This window comes from Petromyzon marinus, chromosome 34 (assembly GCF_048934315.1).
Source record: "Petromyzon marinus isolate PM22_M1 ecotype Great Lakes invasive population chromosome 34, UKy_Petmar_22M1.pri1.0, whole genome shotgun sequence".
Lineage (NCBI taxonomy): Eukaryota > Metazoa > Chordata > Hyperoartia > Petromyzontiformes > Petromyzontidae > Petromyzon > Petromyzon marinus.
The window spans coordinates 10,231,567-10,249,623 of record NC_133700.1 but is presented as its reverse complement, the minus strand read 5'-3'; the positions used below and the strand labels follow the sequence as shown (position 1 = coordinate 10,249,623).

The window sequence follows — 18,057 nt, the reverse complement described above, 5'->3', positions numbered from 1 at the left end:
GCATTCTACGCCCCCAGAAATATTGTTTATGAAGTGATTTCCACTCAATTAAATATTTTTCACGCAAGTTCGATGAAACAAAAAAGTTTAGTTGTTTGTTTTTAGTGTCTTATTGTAAACTAAAGGATATTCCCAAGGTAGTGATTGCCTGCAAGTAATTACACAACAAGCAAGGCTATGAGAACTGGGACTCTAAGAAACATCGTGACACATACAAAATCAGCTTCAAGTACAGTTCTTAATTATCACAAATAATTGTTTAAAGACCTTTGTAATCCACTGCTGGATTAACGTCGACGGTTCAAATGTCGCGTCAGTCACGGGGGTTTGTTTGACCGTATTTCACCACGCTGGTCAGTGTGGATTGGTCAAGGGGAAACCCAGGACCGGTTTAGATATCACTCGGCCGTGGATGATTCCCTGCGGCAGGGATTCACATGCAGTTTGACCCACACAGAGTGCTAATCACTGTTTACAAATAAAAACCCATTCTTACAAAATGGAAATGGTGAAAGGCAAGATAACAACCAAATCAACTGGCCAACATCACCTCACTCTGCTTAATATACATGAGGCATTCACAGCATTGTAGATCTCTTTGCTTATGTAACAAATGCTTGAACACTGCTTTTGGAAGTTAATCCAAATGAATATGACGCTATGTATTTTGATAATTGTACATCATTTACTTTCAGGTAATTGAAAGGATGATGTAGCCTTGTTGATGCTGACCTGTGCTGTTTAGTTGCATGCAGTTGTATGCAAGCCACACTCAAGGCTCAAAGCAGTAAGTGCCACTCTTTGGTTAGAATGATGTTTTTTTTGGTTAAAGTCGCACGCACAGCAAGCGGACTGATATACAGGAATCAGGAATATGATTGCATTTGTCGAAATAAGAAACCAAAAAGATAGTAGGCTTGTGCAAAAGTTGCTTGACCTGCAGGACATTACCCTACACCAGAGAACGAACCTGACTGCCATGGACAGTTCACTGACGGTTATTTTAACACTGCTTAAACATAATAAGGGTTACTCGCTGACAAATACTGCTCCGTACGTCAGCTGATGAGCCCTCAAACGAAAAGCTTCAGGCGATGATCTGCGTGGTCAAGCTCCGCCCTCCCGAGTCGGGGAACATACACATAGCCGTTAACGTCGACGGCTCAAGTTGAATAATTATCGAACGACTGGCCGACTTGCTTAAACGACCAACTCATCACCTCCTGATTCCGAGTCGATACCCATCGCGTTCCGCGGCGGCAAACAAAAAAAAACACACGCGGCACGCAAAGCATCGGCGTGGAAGCTGCAGACGCATTTCAGGCGCGGCGAGGGCGGAGGACTCGCCCCGAGGAGACCGCCCGGGGGAAAAGCGCTCGCTCGGCTGTCCGCTCGCTCCCTCGCACGCTCATCACCCCCCCCCCCACCCCCCCCGCCGGACCCACCACCCCATGACTGCCACCGCAGCGGTGGAGGGGTAAGACGGCCGAGACTGGTGCAAGCGCGTGGGGTGGTGGTGGTGGAGGGGTGGGCGAGAGGGGAAACGCAGCGTAGCGCTCTTCCCCACAGCACCGTTCTCAGGGGGAGTGCTCCGCTACGCTGCCCTGTCCTCGCGGGCCTCGGCCGCTCCTCTTACCCTTGAAACCCCGTTTGCTTTGAAGGCAATTTTTTTCAAGTCTAGCGGGTAAGAAGAGAGGAAGAGGGGGAAAGGTAAATTAAATTATTAAGTCACATTAACAGTTTTGCAAAGTGTTGCCCTGTAAATAATATCCAGTACCTCTTGCTGTTGTGTCAAATTTGGTTTTGTTAACCGCTTCCAAGAACCAAGGCAGGGTTGCTCGGATTCGTAATTTATTCGCTCTTTGCGTGTAAGAAATTCTGTAATATTAAAATATTTTAACATCCCATATATATATAGTTTAAATATCCTCCAGCAGAGGGAAAGTGTCTGACCCGGCGTATCGATGAGGCCAAACACATAGGATCGATATGAATACGAGGTTCTTTAATCCTAAATGCGAGGTTAATTAAGGAGACGGTCTTCTTCGCTGGAACTCTTTTAGGCTACAGTTCAAGCAGCATGATGAGATGAAGGAAAAACCATCACCGGTAGAGAACAGGCAAACAGCGGTCAGCTGTGAAGTTAGTGTGACAACATGGGATGGAAATGAGTTATCAGTAACAATGGAACAATAAACAACCAAATGAGAAGACAATAAAGATGAATCATCATTTCAATTGGAGGTACCAAACCGGGGAGCAAAAATGTGACAATTAAAAACGACGTGTAATTGTATTCCAAACAAATGTTTTTCACCACAGATGTTTATGAGGTTTAGATGTACACTCACATCAGCTTGTGTAGAGAATAAGCATTTGTGTTTTGAGGTGTGAAAATGTCAATCGATTCACGTCCGTATAAATGATGTTGTTCGTTTTCTTGCATGTGGTATGTTAATGAGTTCACGTGACCCCTGTATTTCACTTGAGGTCGCTAATTTCATCACAATGTAAGACAAACCAGATCAGGTCGCAACCCTGAAACCCAACCGTTAATTGAATTAGAAAGGGGATTGAATTTTTCCCATCCCTAATTAACATCGTCACACATAACATGTGTGCATTGATGTCTAAAAACATAATTATATGCGTTATGTATGTTCTTGAGCAGCATAAGCCTCAAACCACTCAAGTATTATTGCTGTTGTAATTTCACGACTTGAACAGGGGGCTCTCACACGTACACAAGTCAATTACAAGACTATTACAAGGTGGAAAAATGTAACTAAATTATTTTTTATTTAAAGCTTTCGTGACTGCAGGGATTCATATTCTTGGTTCTTTTGGTAAAGTCACGTAGAAAGGAAACAATAAAATAATAAAAATGAAACAATAAAACCACAGCAAGAAACATTTTTCTTGCTGTGGTTTTCACACCTGATGATGATTGCTTGTGTTGCAGTCGAAACGTCGTGAGAATTTTATTGTTTTATATTTTTATTATTTATTGTTTCCTTCTACGTGACTTTACCAAAATAACTAAATTATTGTTATTTTACCAGGTAAGGCCCACTGAACTATTTTTTCATAAGCAACCTGGCCACAAATGATAGCTCAACGAAGTGGCTTATTATGTGGAAATGTATAGCAGCCAAACACTCTGAATGCACGTTTCTAAATGTGGAAGGAAAAACCGGAGGACCCGGAGAAAAATTCACGTGACCATGGAGAGAACATGCAAACTCCATACATACAGGCAGTCAGGGTCGGGGACCTCCACGTAAAAAGGAAGAAGCAGAAGACCTGGTCAGGAAAGTGGTGATAGGGAAGTAGAAGAATCAGAAGAAGAAGAAGAGAAGAGAGCTGTGCCGGAAGGGGTTTTTGAGAACGCTTCGCCCCAACATCAGGCCCCGCGCGCACGGACAGGAGCCAGGCAGCCGTGGAGCAGAACCAGAGCAGCTGCGCGCAGAGGGACAGGAGAATCGTTCAGCATCAACACAAGAGAGGGGACAGCATAAAAGACACGGCCAAACAAACATGCGGGGGGCGTTTGTGAATTTACCCACGCCCATTCAGAGGCACGGATATCTAAAAACTCACATTGGTCAGTAATGCTGCCCGAAATAAAAAAAATGTGTAATATATCGATATATCAATACATTCAGAGGCAGCTCTCCAGGGCAGCTGGGGAGGCACTCAATGCAATGTGGTCATAATGGTCAATGCCGGTTCGGTTCCTCCTCACCTCACTATCACTTCCTTCCTGCTGCCAGATCCAGGAGCTATTGCACGGTCAACACATGACCTCCAAAGTCGGTCCCTAATCTACCGCTCAGAGTTGTAAGTTTCCAATGAGGACTTCGATATTGAGGCTCCCTCCCCCACTTCGCTTCCTATATGAGATGGTGCCTGCATCACAAATGACTAGATGATGTGAATATTAAGCCACCTTGGTGCTCCCATTGCCTTTGTTATAGAATTACTGCTGGTTGCTTGGATGGTGCATGTAGTTGATTCAGGCTGATTATCTTGAACAGCACTTTGCAAATAATTATGACTGATAATGCTATTCATTGCTAGATAATGAGTGATATCAGTCTGATGTTATTAAGTCTGACAAGGTGTACATGTGCCCATGCTATGGTCGATAAGTCCCCTGCGGAAACTACACAAAACCTTTTTAAACACTTGGCATTATTCTAAGTGTTACAACAGAGATGACAATCAAGGAATCATGGGAAGGATGAAACAAGACCAAGAATTGGAAGGAAAGAGGAGTAAGATGGAAGGCTTTTTATATATAAAGGTCTCCTCATGCCGTGTAAAGTGGTGATGGAGATGCCTTGACCATATTTCACCATGCTGGGCAGTGTGGTGGTGGGGGGCAGGACCGGTTCAAATATCAATCGTGGCCAGGAACCAAAATGAGGTCGCTGGGTTTGGAGCAATAACCCACTTTAACATGGAAATTTGCATTTTGATTGCATCGTTGGTGTTTTGATGACTTCAGCATGAGGCAACCTCACTTCAACTTGAGCCATTGTTCACACAAGCACGGGTGCATCCTATTGTGTACTGTGTCTATCACCGAACAGGGCCTTAACAAAGGGAGCAGTTCATGCTCGGGGTTGCCATCAATGAATTTGCACTTTCCTACTCGGAGCGTACAAATTCATCAGAGGTCAGGAATGTATTTCTGTTAAATGTTTACAATGGGTGTTTCTTTTTTGGTCTGTTATAAAACCTGCCGTAGACTTTTGGCCAGCAGTGCATATCAGCAAGATGTGTGGTCAGCACCAGACATGCCCGGCTGCCTTTGTCTCCCCAGTGCTGATGACGTTGGGAGTACTTTAACAGGTGCTCATTCACACATTCAGAATACAAGTACATGCAGCACGTGAAGTTAATTAAATGTATATAACACAAATAAAATACACAACACACATAAATACACAGGCCCAAGTGCCACGTACCACACGCACACACACAATTGTCTTCATAACAGAAGATTTTTCGCAAAGAAAGGAGTATCGTGACACAGGTGCATATGTGGTGATTGGTGGTATGTATCTGTGAATACTTGTGTGCATGCATGAGTGCATGGGTGAGAGGGGGCGAGTGTGTGTGAGCGTTGGTGAGTGTGTGAGCGTTGGTGAATGGGAGTGAGTGGATATGTGTGTGTGTGTAAGTGTAAATCTGGGTGAACCAATGTGTGTGTGCGAGTGAGCGGCTGTATGTCTGCACGGGTGAGTTTTAGTGAACCAGCGTGTATATAAGTATTGCTGAGTGAGAGCGAGCGGGGGTGTGTGCACGTGTACAATCGGGTAAGCGGGTGTGTATGAGTGTTTGCGAGTGGTGGACGAGCAGGTATGTGTGACCATGGGCGTATGCAAGCGTGCATGAGTGAGGCTGAGCGTGCGTTCAAGAGTAGAGCTAAGTGGGAATTGCATGTGTGTATGTTCGTGCGTAGGATTGAGCGCAAGTGTGTGCAAGTGGGCAGCTGTGGCCTCTGACCTGTGATGATGGAGTCGATGGCACCATCCTTGCCCTCGTACATCGTACGCTTGTTGCCCTGCTTCTTGGTCAGCTCGGCGATGAGATTCATCTGCTGACGCTTACCCTTGTTGATTGCTGACATCTGTACCACAACATGTCAGGGATTTACATTGTATGTATTATTAATGACAGACATAGGGCATCGTATGAAGGTGTTCACACACTTTCAAATATATTCCACATACATTATACACGTTCATGCATACATTGCAACGTGCATATATACCATGTACATGCACAATAATGTGCAAATACAGTACGTACACACGCGCACTAAGCGGCAACAAAGATCCCCCAGTATAGCCTTATCAGACTGTTAGGACAAGTGCTGTTAGCGAGCACCTATCAAGGCCAGCACAGTACACGAGGGGGTAGGTGGCCAGCACCATGCCAAGCCGCCTTTGTCTCCCTGGTGGCAATGGTACTCATTTGAGGCCGAGTCGACCTAGGGAAGGCCCAGATATTAGTCACCGGTATTGGCCGTGAGCGGGAATTGAACTCGGGTCGCCGGGTTCTTAGCACAGCACACTAACCGCTACACTACCACTCCCCACTCACACACACACACAAACACTGACAATGCTTATGCACACATGCACCTACATTTTTCTCCTCCTTGGCTGCCTCCTCCAGCATCTGTTTTCTCTCCTCCTGCAAGCGTCTCGACTCATTCTCCTTTTCCGCTTTCTGGCGGAGAAGAGGGCACATGCGGGGGAGTGGGGAGTACGGGTAAACAGAGGAGTCCCTATCAGGAAACCTTGTTCAGTGATAACTCCCACACTACCCAGCCCCTCCAAGGTTGCGAACGATTACGTCCGAGCACATGCCATGGTCTGAGCGCATGCTATGTCTACGCGGACCAGGAGACAGGGGCTGAGATGTTTTTGGATATTTTATTAAAGAATGTACACTGCTGGTTTACTCCCACACAGAGCAACGGAATCAGACGAATATTAAAAGGAGCGTGTCCATGTAAACGAGTGTGGAGACTAGGCTGAGACATTCCTGAGTAAACAAATTAAAGAGCCAATGAAGAAGGGCCATTGCCCGAAACGTCACCTATTACAGGTATCCTTCGATTTACAATAGCGATGCGTTCTTCAAAAAACACGCATAAAACAACATTTTTTTTTCCCATCAGAATAGCTTTGCTCTTTAACCTAATACTAAAAATGAGAGATGTATTTTGGATAATCAATCCAACGTTACTCCTAACCTAAATATATACACCGATGTCACTTTTCACAATACAAAAATATAAATAAAGCATAAAAATATTTAAAAGATTGAATAATTATTCATTTAAAATGACTGGAAAGGTGATGTGTTAGGCGTTACAACTGCATTGCAGGGATACCGTGGTCACTGTCGCGGATGGATGACAGAGCCATCTCGTTTTATTTCATGGTGCGTACCGTCGTGATATTTCGTTAACGGGGAAATTTGATTTCGTTAATAGAAAAGTGTCCATAAAATGTCAATTGCGTTTACGCCAAAATTCGCAAACTGAACATTCGCAAGTCAAACAATACCTGTATAGACTTATAGCTGAGGTCATGTCACTGACGAACATGTTAAGTTTTTTAAAGAAAATAAAGGACTTGCTATTCATAAAGAAAAAAGTTATGCAATATGAACACCTCTTTTTCTAAAATACCTTATCATTACCAATTGAATTATGTTTAAAATCAAATAGACAATGTGTGCCAATGTAAGTAGTACTAATCAGACGTTTTTATTTTACAAAATTCGCTTTAAATTATCAGAACAATATTGCGTTATGTCACGTTAAAAGTAAAACTCTGACTCATTAACGGTTTCACAGTTATGCTAAATTGGCACAGTGCCAACGCACTAATTTGGCTCAACGAGTCCTTGGCATTTGCAGCAATACTAATAATTTCCGCTGTCCCCCCCTCTCTCACTTCGTTTCGCCCCGTGACACAGTAGACTCCGTGGCAGCAGTGCACGCGCACAGCTAGAGTTTCACTTGGGGTTGCGGAGGACAGAAATAACAAAGGTGGTACAGCTTCAAGCGGGAGTCGCGGGCCCCGTGCCAAGACGACGCATGACGGAGGCACAAATCATCCGCATTCAAAGCGGCTGAATATGGAAACCAGTGGTGGGCAAATTTGGCCTCGTGGGGTCTGCCGAAAACAGGGCACTCGTTTTCACAAAAGGTGTGCCCACGCTGCCGTTTCCTTGTTTATACGCAACAATACTTTTTTGCCCGAATGCAAATTAGTTAGCCCTTTACAGTCTGGTGGAATTATTCTTTTTTTAGAGCGTGCATAAGAAATGGGAACGATGGTCCGAGTCTGCTTACAGCTGAATTTGGCGACTGCACCAGAGCACGATTCGGTGGTCACAAACCCGAATCCGTTTGAATCCTTGGCGAGCAAAATATATATCCTCCACTCACCTGCTTGTTTGGCTTGAATGTGAGCTGTAACATGTGCCTGGCCTGGAATATTTACTCAGAACCCATTTTTGTATTACCCACCATGAAAGCAGTCACGCTTATTTAAACAAGCACTTTGTGCATGCACGTGTTTACGTGTACCTGTACCGAAGTACAACACAAAATAATCACTCGCGTCGTTTTAAAGAATCCAAATAACAAAGCAGATAAGCAGACTGTCTCCTTCGTATATTTGTCTCGCCACATAATAACTTGTATTGTTTTGTACTCGAGTAGATAACTGATCAGCCATGTAGTAACTTCATGTAGATATCAACTAAAAGTATTGTGCACTATCATTGCAATTCCAGATAACAATTACAGGGGAATGACCTATCTAAAGTGGACATTCGAAGACCATGTGATATCTTCTTCTAAGCCAAAGTATATTGTGGAGTCAGCTACTCAGATTTCTTTCACCGTGTGCTTCTGTACTGTGCAACTTCTCGAATCACATCCCCATCTTCGTATCTCATTACATCGCTTCCTTCCATCTCACCCATGTGACATGAACCGCAATAGACCATTGGGTGTTGTTATCAAGGCCCCAAATTAAAACTATCCAGATGAAGAGTAAAATACGTGAGGTCTCTGTTGTAAACGAGTTACTCAGCCTCAATTGGGTGTCATCTGACTACGCACACATGGCCAAACACAAAGTGTATTTACAGCCGTTACCTTGAACGCATTCACAAATCGGGAGAACACCGGGAAGAAGTTGGAAGGAGGCATCGTCTTGGGAGTTTCGCCAAAGTATTCCACGGCCACCTGAAAGGCATCCTGGGAGAGGAGGAGTGATTTCTGGGTAAGGCTGGCTGGCTGCAGATACATTTAGAAGCTCTATAAATTCAAATGGAATTGTAATAGATGCTACATTATCACTGTATATCATTACCAAGCACTGCTGCATATTCATGTACATTTTATGTTGTATTCACATTAATAAGAAGTATATACTTGTTATATGTATACTATATTTTAAAATAGGGTGGAGCGATAGCAAAGTGGTTAGCACACTGTGCTGTGAACCCAGTGGCGAGGCCTTCATCCAGCAGTGGATTGTCAAAGAACTGCACATTATAATATTATATACATGTAAAATATATATACTACTGCACCGAGAACAAGTGCTTGTCACAAACGCCTGGTCTCCTCTATACTGTTCGGATGGTAAAGAATTAGCTCATACACTATACAACATTGAGAAACCACATAATTGCATGTCAGACTGACGCAACCGACTGTGCTTCAAGGTTAAAGCGATTTCCTGCTCAAAGGAGCATTGAGGCGATGCTCATCTCCTGTCAACAGCCCTGCACAGCCAGTGGTGAAAATTCCATTGTCCTATAGCAAGAGCGAGTCTAATCATAGGAAAATCGCTGTTGAGTTCCCCACAAAGTGGTACTAATTTTTTACCAACCCCGGACGGGTGCTGGGCTGAGTAAGAACCCAACCGGAATTGCGAGCCACTCACTCTACCGCTGAGCCATCCGAGTACAGATATAAGAGTGAGGGATGATGGGTGGTGGGCGTGGAGTCAGGTGGCCTTCTCTTGCATCACATTCGTGACCCTGCGGTATAACGCTAACGTACAGAACAAAGCCCGAGCAGCTGTGGACGCTGGCAAGGGATGACCAACAAAAACTCTGTGCCACCCGAGCGGTTGGATTAGTGCAGCGGAGGCGATGTCGTACCTTGGCGGTGTTGGCGTCGCCGACGAGGCGGCTCAGCGTGTCATCGTTGGCCTCGATGAAGCGGCGCAGGCCAACGTTGGACTCGTGCAGGGCAGCCTCGCGCTTGGTGGTCTCCATGCCGCGCTGCAGCTCACGCACGTCCTGCATCACGCTGTCCATCGACACTGCGGCGCCGACATCACCATCGTCGCAGCAGCACCAGCAGCGCCAACAGCACAGACAACGATTATGACTGTTAATTCCAGTTTCTGCGTCAATGACAATCTAGTGTACCGATTAAACAAATCGATTATCGGTTCACAACACATTTGCGGGTCTCGCACTGACCAGCGTGATGAAGTGTGAAACAGGTCAGAATGTTTGATTTGTAAACAGCGAGGCAGTGGTTACCACGCTGCGCTATGAACCCGGCCACCTGACTTAAGATTCCCCACTACAGCTAACATTGGTAGCAAGTGATATTCGAACCTGTGCTAAGTCCCTTCTTCACCAACTCTAGGGTGGTGATTTATGGCCAAACAAACCCGTAACCCCCCACCCACCCCATGGCCGACAAGACGTGGGGACCCCTTCATCCCGCAGTCAATTGACAAATGGCCTTAAAACGCATAATTACAGGTTCCCTTCGCTTTATGCGAGTTCGGTTGGTGCGATTTCGCGTATATCTGGCTAACTTATTTCTACCCAAAATCTACTGCATGCAGTTTGAATTTACTAAATAAGGCTATGCAGTCAGACGTGGCACAACGTTGTGTGCGCCTGTTTTTTTCCCCCCGAACGCATCTGCCGCATGAAGCGGGGGAAACCTCTCTGTGCATTACAATTTAAATCCGTTTACACGTTCTCAGAGATATGATAAAAACGCTAAAAGCAGCACAAATGGGGGGGAGAGATGGGGGCTGCACCTGCTGCGGCCTTGTCAAGGAAGCAGAGGTCGCAGTGGAAGGAGGCCACCTCGGGGAACTTGGTGTGCACCACGTCGGCCAGGTAGTGCAGCAGCGTCAACTTCCTGTCTGTCGACTTGGTGTCCCCAAGCTGCCGACAGACGCACAGGGACAGAGCACGTGGGTCACGCGGGGTGGGGGGGGGGGTACCGCTGTGCACAAGTGACCGCGAGACGCTCCGCTTGACCCGCAACAAGGCGGTGTCTGTAGCGTGAAGGAGAGCTAGCAGGTCGCTGACCTATCTGCAAGGATTTGAGCATTTCTGCTCTCTCACACGCGATTTGATCTCTATGCAAATTCATTTTTGTGTTTTCCCACATGCAACTAAAGACAGCTATCGTCTTGAATACATGCACTTTATCTTCTTTGGTTCTTTCGGTAAAGTCATGTAGAATGAGAATAAAATAATAAAATAACACAATAAAATTCTCACGACGTTTCGGCCACAACACATTGGTCAATCCCATTATAAAAGTAGCAATAAGCCACCTGACTTAAATTGTGTTATTTTATTCTCATTCTACGTGACTTTACCGAAAAAAACAAAGAACATGAATCCTTGCAGTCACGAAAGCTTTAAATCGAAATTTTACATTCACTTTAGTTTGTGTTCCGAGATATCCGGTTTAAGTTTATTAATGTGGTGGTACTCAAGTGCACTACGACAGCACTGATGTGATGTCACGTTAATGCCTTTTGGCATCCTCTGGTCTAACACCGTTTGAGACGAGGCTCAAAAGAAAGCTGTCTCTGGTGTGGACCAATCAGTTTCATGGACAATGCATATATTATCAGTGTTTTTTTGTTTGCATTCTGACTACAAGCATTGTGGTTAATGCAGACATAATTCCTTGTAAAAGGTTTAAGTTTGGTGTTTTAACATCTTAACACAGCTGTTTTGTTGCCAGAAAAAAGGGGAAAACCTATTATCGATGTTATAAAACATGAAACTACGACATCACTATACCATAGCTTAAAGTCACTTGATAAAAATCACACTATCGTAATACTAGCTTCATAGAAACACCCAACCCAACAACCACTTCTGCTTTCTCCTGCTCAATTAATGGCAAATTATTTTTTTTCGAGCATATTTTCACGTTGCCTTAGATTCTAACGAGTGGGGGTAACAGCTGGGGATTTCCAACATAGATTACTGCCTTTTGCAAATGAGACGATCCTGGGTCTATTGAGTTCTCACCTCCATTAAAATAAACTCCCACTCCACATCAAACTTCACAAAAAGGCTACACAATTTTTTCGTTCATCTCTTAAGAATAAACTTTTTTCAAAAGCGTATCCCTCTAATACTTCCTTTCCTCATCCTTAAAACCTTAACCATCTTCCCCCTTTCCAACCTCACCCCTCCCTTTCCCCTGTCATCCTTTCTTGCCACCCCTCCCCAACACTCAAACCCCATCGCCTTTCTCCGTACAATTTACAATTCTTATCAAGCGCTCTCACAAAAGCGCTTTATAAAAGACACGCGTAGCACTGTGGTGTGGGTTACGTCTTCCTCCAGTGAGAGAAGAGGATTCACTCACGAGGTCCAGACTCTGCAGCTTGAACCCGTACGCCACCCCCCTCTTGCTGCTGTTCATGTAGTTTCCAAACGCCAGGACGAGCTGCGTGCAGCAGAGACAAACAAAGATTAGCCCCCCCCCCCCTTTACTAGACTGTTGAGGCAAAAGCAGTTCGCAAGCACCTATTAAGGACGGCATGATGCTCGGAAGGGGTGGCGTGGCCAACTTGGGTTACGGTGCTGTGAACATCGACACCGAGACAAACAAAATTTGAAGGGGCTCTGGGATGTGTTGAAGGTGATTTTAGAGCTAGCGCTAGGATCAACATGAGGGCTAGTGTTGGTGGCTGCTCGGCCCGTTGGTTAGGGTCAGTGGGGGACTAATGCGAGTTGATGGTTGGCTACTGGTTCGTACTATCACTCAGTTGGCTAGAGTAGTTTTGAGTCAAGGGCATGGCTGGCATTTTGTTGCCTTGGATGTCAGTGTTAGAGATAATACTTCCCGATGGTCGCCTAACGCTGTTTACGGGTGAGCGTCTGTGGGCAGCGCGAGTACTTATGTGGCTGGTTAGCTAATCGGCATTTTCAGTTATTGCCCGTGCTTTGTTTTGCAGCATCTGCAAGAGCAGGCCTCACCTCCAGGATCTTTTTGAACTTCTGAGAGGACTTTATAGACAGCGACGCTGCTATTATCGCATTCACGAACTGCAAGGCAAAAGGGGGGGGGGGGAAATATTAAGGGAATCTTTTTGTTGCGGTGAATGAGCACAGCGAAGGCGATCGCTGAAACACGCTTGAGAAATTCTTCGTGCACGCAGCTGACATGCACTACTTTGTGTGCACGCAGGGTACAATCGTAAACTCAAAAGACAAGAAAAATAAACAAACGTTCGCCGCAATGAATTGCTCCATTTGCATTGAGATCTGGCCAACACCACTGGGAGGGGGGGGGGTTACACACAGGGAGGGGCGGCCAAGTACTGCGTAATGCAACAGGAAAGGGACGGACAGAGATGAAGAAGTGATCCTGCCCCGAGGACACCATGTTCTATCAACACCAGGCGCCACTCGAGGCAGCCAGTGGCAGTCGAAACCCATCAAGACGGTCACCACTCCTATCGTATTTTTGTATTGTTTGTTTGACGTTCTTACCCACCCCTACTGGACGTCTGTGAAACAGAGCTTTATGGCTCATCGGATTCCTCCAGAATCATAAAATATATTGATTCTGATTCTTTGCAGGCATGAGAGGGTACAGGACAGGGGCACTATCATAGTAGAGCATCATTCCGTCTGAATTCTACCAAAATCTGTACGAGGTCATCGTTAACACTGAGTCCACCAGAAACTGTGTGAGGTCACTGTTAACAGTGGCATCTCATCACAAGGTACAGATGATTATCATTACCAGTCTCAACACATCAGGAACCTACAATGAGGCAATCTAAATCATCATCACAGTGTGAAACAGAATATACAGGTCACTGCCAACAATCTGAATCCATGAAAATCTGGAGGACATCGTTAGCAGTATGAATTCACTGAAATCTGAGGGTGAACATTGTTAAGTCTAAATGCATCAGATTCAATAGGACAACATATTACATTGTTAATTCATCATAATCTGCAAAAACCTTCATTCAGAGTGTAAATCCATCAGGATTGGGACCCGGTCTGCCTCGAAGCTACGGGAGGTCGACTAACCGGAGTGAGGCGCGACACCGTGTCCATGAAGTTGCCCATGAAGAGCATGACGGTGATGCGCTGGGACAGACGCTCGACGCGGCCAAATTGCAGCATGAAGCGCTCCTCCTCCGCCAGGTCCTCGGGGGACCGCAGGTCACGCTCGTACTGGCGCAGGAGCATCGCCTCCGACTCGGTGGGCACGAAGCGCTGCAGGCACTCCAGCCGCTCCACCGGCAGCTTCTGCAGGTCGTACCTACAGGCATGCATGCACGCGCACACACGGGCACGCGCACACACGGGCACGCACACACAAACACACACGCATAAGGTGAAGGCACTGTTTAGCCTGATATAATGAGGACACGTACTGGAGAAGTTGTTGCTGCAAGGGGAAAGTCGCATAGGTGAAGGACTGGCAGGTGCTGTAGGTGACAGGCGGAGAATGGGAAGGTGTCAAATGTAACTTGAGCTTCCGTGCAAGCTGACAATTGTTACTGTTGCTGGTTTACATTTCCCATCTTGTACGTTAAATATGTAAAAATAACTATACAGGCAGTCCCCAGGTTACGGAAGGGTTAGGGTTCCCGAGAATGATCGGTAACCCGGATTTTACCACATGTTGGAAACTGAACAAATTCACCCTCAAATCAAGATAAAATCCCATAAGCTGGAAATAGTTGCACCTCCCCTACCCTATTACTAGGTTCGTTTTCTCTCAATGCTGCATCACGCTGTCGTCCGTTTTCTATCGCTACCTTTATCACATCCCTGTACATATGCTCTGCACTTCCTAGGATTCTTTAATTTCATCTAATATCTATCCTAACACTACCCATAATTAAACTAATGGAACATATACTGTATCCAAACGTTTATGAATACCACGAATGTTCATTGACCGTGCATTAGGCTTGGCCTGTCTTACACCCCGCTCCGCGGTATTCATCCGCAACCTCACCGCGCCGCACAAATTGCGCTTGCGTTACTCACGCAAAAAAAATCCGCATATTGCATTCTTTTAACATGATTTCCGGAAGGTCGGATTTCCGTAAGTTGGGCCTTCCGCGACCCGGGGGGACTGTCTGTATACCATAAATTGTCATTTTGAGTGGCTGTAGCCATTCAGATATGTACGTGCGTGTGTTTTCACGTACGTCTGCACGGCTTTGCAGATCTCCCCGTGCGAGCGTGCCGTCTTGCGCAACGTAATGGCCAGGTTGCGGGCGCGATTCGCGTCCAGGAGCGACACCTTGGGCGCCACCTTCGGCTGGGCGGCGTTGCACCGTGGCCCGTCCACCTGGATTGTCGCCACCGGGCCCTGCGCCTTCGTCTTGAAGAGCTCCTCGAACGAGTCCATGTCCAGAACCTGCGCCACACGCGCGTGCGGGCAGGCACGTCGCCGTCTTTATGCTCACGCCGCGTTTCAACGGCCGTGGGGGGGAAAGGGTGTCGGCTCTGTTTTAAGAACCGGGCTCGGTCCGCGTTCCCACGCCAGCCCCACTTGGGCCGACCCCCCCCCCCCCCTCCCCATAGGGAAGTGAGGAGGCTTGGGTTTCGACGCTAAGCGGGCAGGGACGCTCGCTTTTTATACTGCGCTTGACGTTTCCAGCCAGGCTGAGCTCGGAAGCAGCAATGACGTCACGGCGTGAACACGGACACTGGACGCGTGCTTAGTGGCGTCACTCGCGTAGTTCTGATTGTGAGCCGAGTGCTACCGCCACAGTGCCAATTCACTTCTTAACACATACCTATGGTATATCATTATCATGATTGGCTCTTTATTCTTTATCAAGTACTGATAGAGCAGAAGGATAATTCAGACCAGCACGGCACACATACAAATGGTGTGGTGAGCACTACGCCCGGCAGCCTTTGTCTACGCAGCGCTGACAATTACGGTACACACCGCACCAGGTACTAATTTAAGGCTGAGAAAACCTAGAGTCAGGCCCAAGACCAGTTCAAGATATTCATGACGGCAATCGAAGTCAGGTCGCCGGGTTCGTAGTGCAGTGCTGTGTAGGCTCCATAGGTATCTTTGTCTTACAACAACCGCCGTTCGCCGCTAAGTCGTGGTGATGTTACCACGGCGATAGTGCCCAGGTCCAAAGACCCCCGGACAGCCTTAACAGACCGTTGGAGCAAGTGCTATTAGCGAGCACCTATGACGGCCAGCACGGCACACGAGGGGGTGGGTGGCCAGCACCACGCCCGGCCACCTTTGTCTCCCCAGTGGCAACGTTTACAGATCACACCAAGTACTCATTTGAGGCCGAGTCGACATCGGGGAGGCCCAGGACTAATTCCGATTATCGTCATTGGTGTTGGGCGTGAGCGGGAATCCAACTCGGGTCGCCGGGGTCGCAGCAGCAACGTGCTAACCCCGCTTGATGAACAAACACAAAGACACACACACATGCACACACGGAACAATCACAAAGGCTCCACCGGAGCTGGGAACGCAGGTGCAGCAGACTCACCTGCAGCAGCTCCTCGTCATCCATGTCTGTGAAGACGGTGCCGTTAACCTGGGAGGGCTTTAGCGCCGTCCAGTTGAACACAGGCAGACGGTACTTGGTGGGGATGGCTTTCTTGATGCGCATGCCTGGAGTGGCCGATGGCGCAAGCACAGGGAACGCGGCGCGGGGGGACGCACGGCATCAATAACGTACCTCGGTAACAATCGTGATAATGATGATGCCCTTCATCGAGGAAAGCCTCACCCTAGTCTTAAGGACTCCTTTTAAGGAGGGTCCTGCATCAGGATATTAGGGCAATTCCATAAACGAGTGTTTTACGACTGTGTTGGGCTTCGCAGTGGGATGTACCGCGTGTTGTTTGGCGTGATGTTCGACGTTTTGCTTTGTGGCGTTTCAATCTACGTGCTAGAAGCTTCTTCAGGAACTGAATCAATTTAGTTGAGAATGTGCTGTATATAGGAACAAACCAGTTCAGGAAGATAAACATGAGATCTTTGAGTTTAAATCTGTATTAAATATATCATAGCACCAGGGTCTGCTCTGTGACCTCCTTCCAGCAGATACTGCACAGAGCCTGGAAGTGCACCTAGCTTGGCACAACAGCTGTTTTTTAGTATGTGCAGTGTACATGCATTTACATATGCAATTTACTTCAGTATACAGCATTAACTGAAGCATAACTATACACCCGAATGAATATAAACACATTTACATGAAGTCCAACAAAAATGAGGCATAGAACACAGGCTGGTCATTGTAGTTGCACCTTACTAGAACGTGGCAAATATGTCCTTAGGCACATAGGAAGCTTACTAAATAATATTATTTGGGTCTTTCGGTAAAGTCACGCTGATAGATAGTTATAAAATAAAACAAATCACGACATTTCGATCGCAACACACGCGACCTTCAACGTACAAATAAAGTTATAATTTTTTCTATCTACGTTACTTTACCGAAAGACCCAAAGAATATGAATTCCTGCAGTCACGAAAGCTTTAACGACGAATCCTGCACACACAAAGTGTTCCAGCTCACCGCGTGTGATCGCGCAACGCGGCGGAGACGACATTATGAATAGTGGCAATTGTCGTGCGTACCAACGCAACACGAATTTTGATTTAAAGCTTTCGTGACTGCAGTAATTCATATCTTTAGCTCTTTCGGTAAAGTCACGTTGAAGGAAAACAATAAAATAATAAAATATATACAAAACAATAAAAATTCTCACGACGTTTCGACCATAACACAAACGGTTTCTTGCTGTTGGATTTTCACACCTGATGATGACTGTTTGTGTTATGGTCGAAACGTCCTGAGAATTTTTATTGTTTTATATATATTATTATTTTATTGTTTCCCTTCAACGTGACTTTACCGAAAGAGCTAAGGATATGCTACACGAAATCTTCATTAAATTATTTTTTTGTGTGTCCTTTTTCCTCTCGGTACTGGCGGGGCAGCATTTTTCTTTTTTCCCAAATAAAATAAAACAGCATTAGAGGCTGATCTCGGCATCTCGCATCTCCCCGCGGAATCTCGACACACCGCGCTCGCGCTACGGCCCCGCGCCCTACGTTGACACGCCAAACGAGCTTGAAGTATTCCTAACAACAAACCGTGGGCAGTTAGAGAGGCGGTGCGAAATGGTCGCGTCCTGCGCACACACTTCACTAGGCTCCGGAGCGATAATCATTTTAATTAAGCAAAGTTG

At 46.2% G+C, this 18,057-nt stretch overlaps 1 protein-coding gene across 5 annotated transcripts in view; it reads right to left on the bottom strand.

Moving 5' to 3' along the window:
* LOC116948695 (formin-like protein 3) overlaps positions 1 to 18,057 on the bottom strand; it is a 60,788-nt gene that overhangs the window by 6,067 nt on the left and 36,664 nt on the right. Inside the window, exons 17-28 of one of the 5 annotated variants that reach the window (XR_004403829.2) lie at positions 16,344 to 16,468; positions 15,018 to 15,229; positions 13,882 to 14,116; positions 12,814 to 12,882; positions 12,200 to 12,280; positions 10,617 to 10,746; positions 9,712 to 9,875; positions 8,696 to 8,797; positions 6,160 to 6,243; positions 5,515 to 5,638; positions 3,304 to 3,459; positions 1,663 to 1,677 (exon numbers count right to left, since the gene is read on the bottom strand). Coding sequence is in view for 3 of the 5 variants with exons in the window: in XM_032965662.2 (XP_032821553.2) it covers positions 1,637 to 1,677; positions 5,515 to 5,638; positions 6,160 to 6,243; positions 8,696 to 8,797; positions 9,712 to 9,875; positions 10,617 to 10,746; positions 12,200 to 12,280; positions 12,814 to 12,882; positions 13,882 to 14,116; positions 15,018 to 15,229; positions 16,344 to 16,468 (1,367 nt within the window). In the remaining 2 variants the exon portion in view is untranslated. Of the gene's footprint in view, positions 1 to 1,636; positions 1,678 to 1,737; positions 2,136 to 3,303; positions 3,460 to 5,514; positions 5,639 to 6,159; positions 6,244 to 8,695; positions 8,798 to 9,711; positions 9,876 to 10,616; positions 10,747 to 12,199; positions 12,281 to 12,813; positions 12,883 to 13,881; positions 14,117 to 15,017; positions 15,230 to 16,343; positions 16,469 to 18,057 lie in introns of those variants that run through there. The other 4 variants (XR_004403828.2, XM_032965662.2, XM_076071702.1 and 1 more) reach the window with 4 other exon arrangements.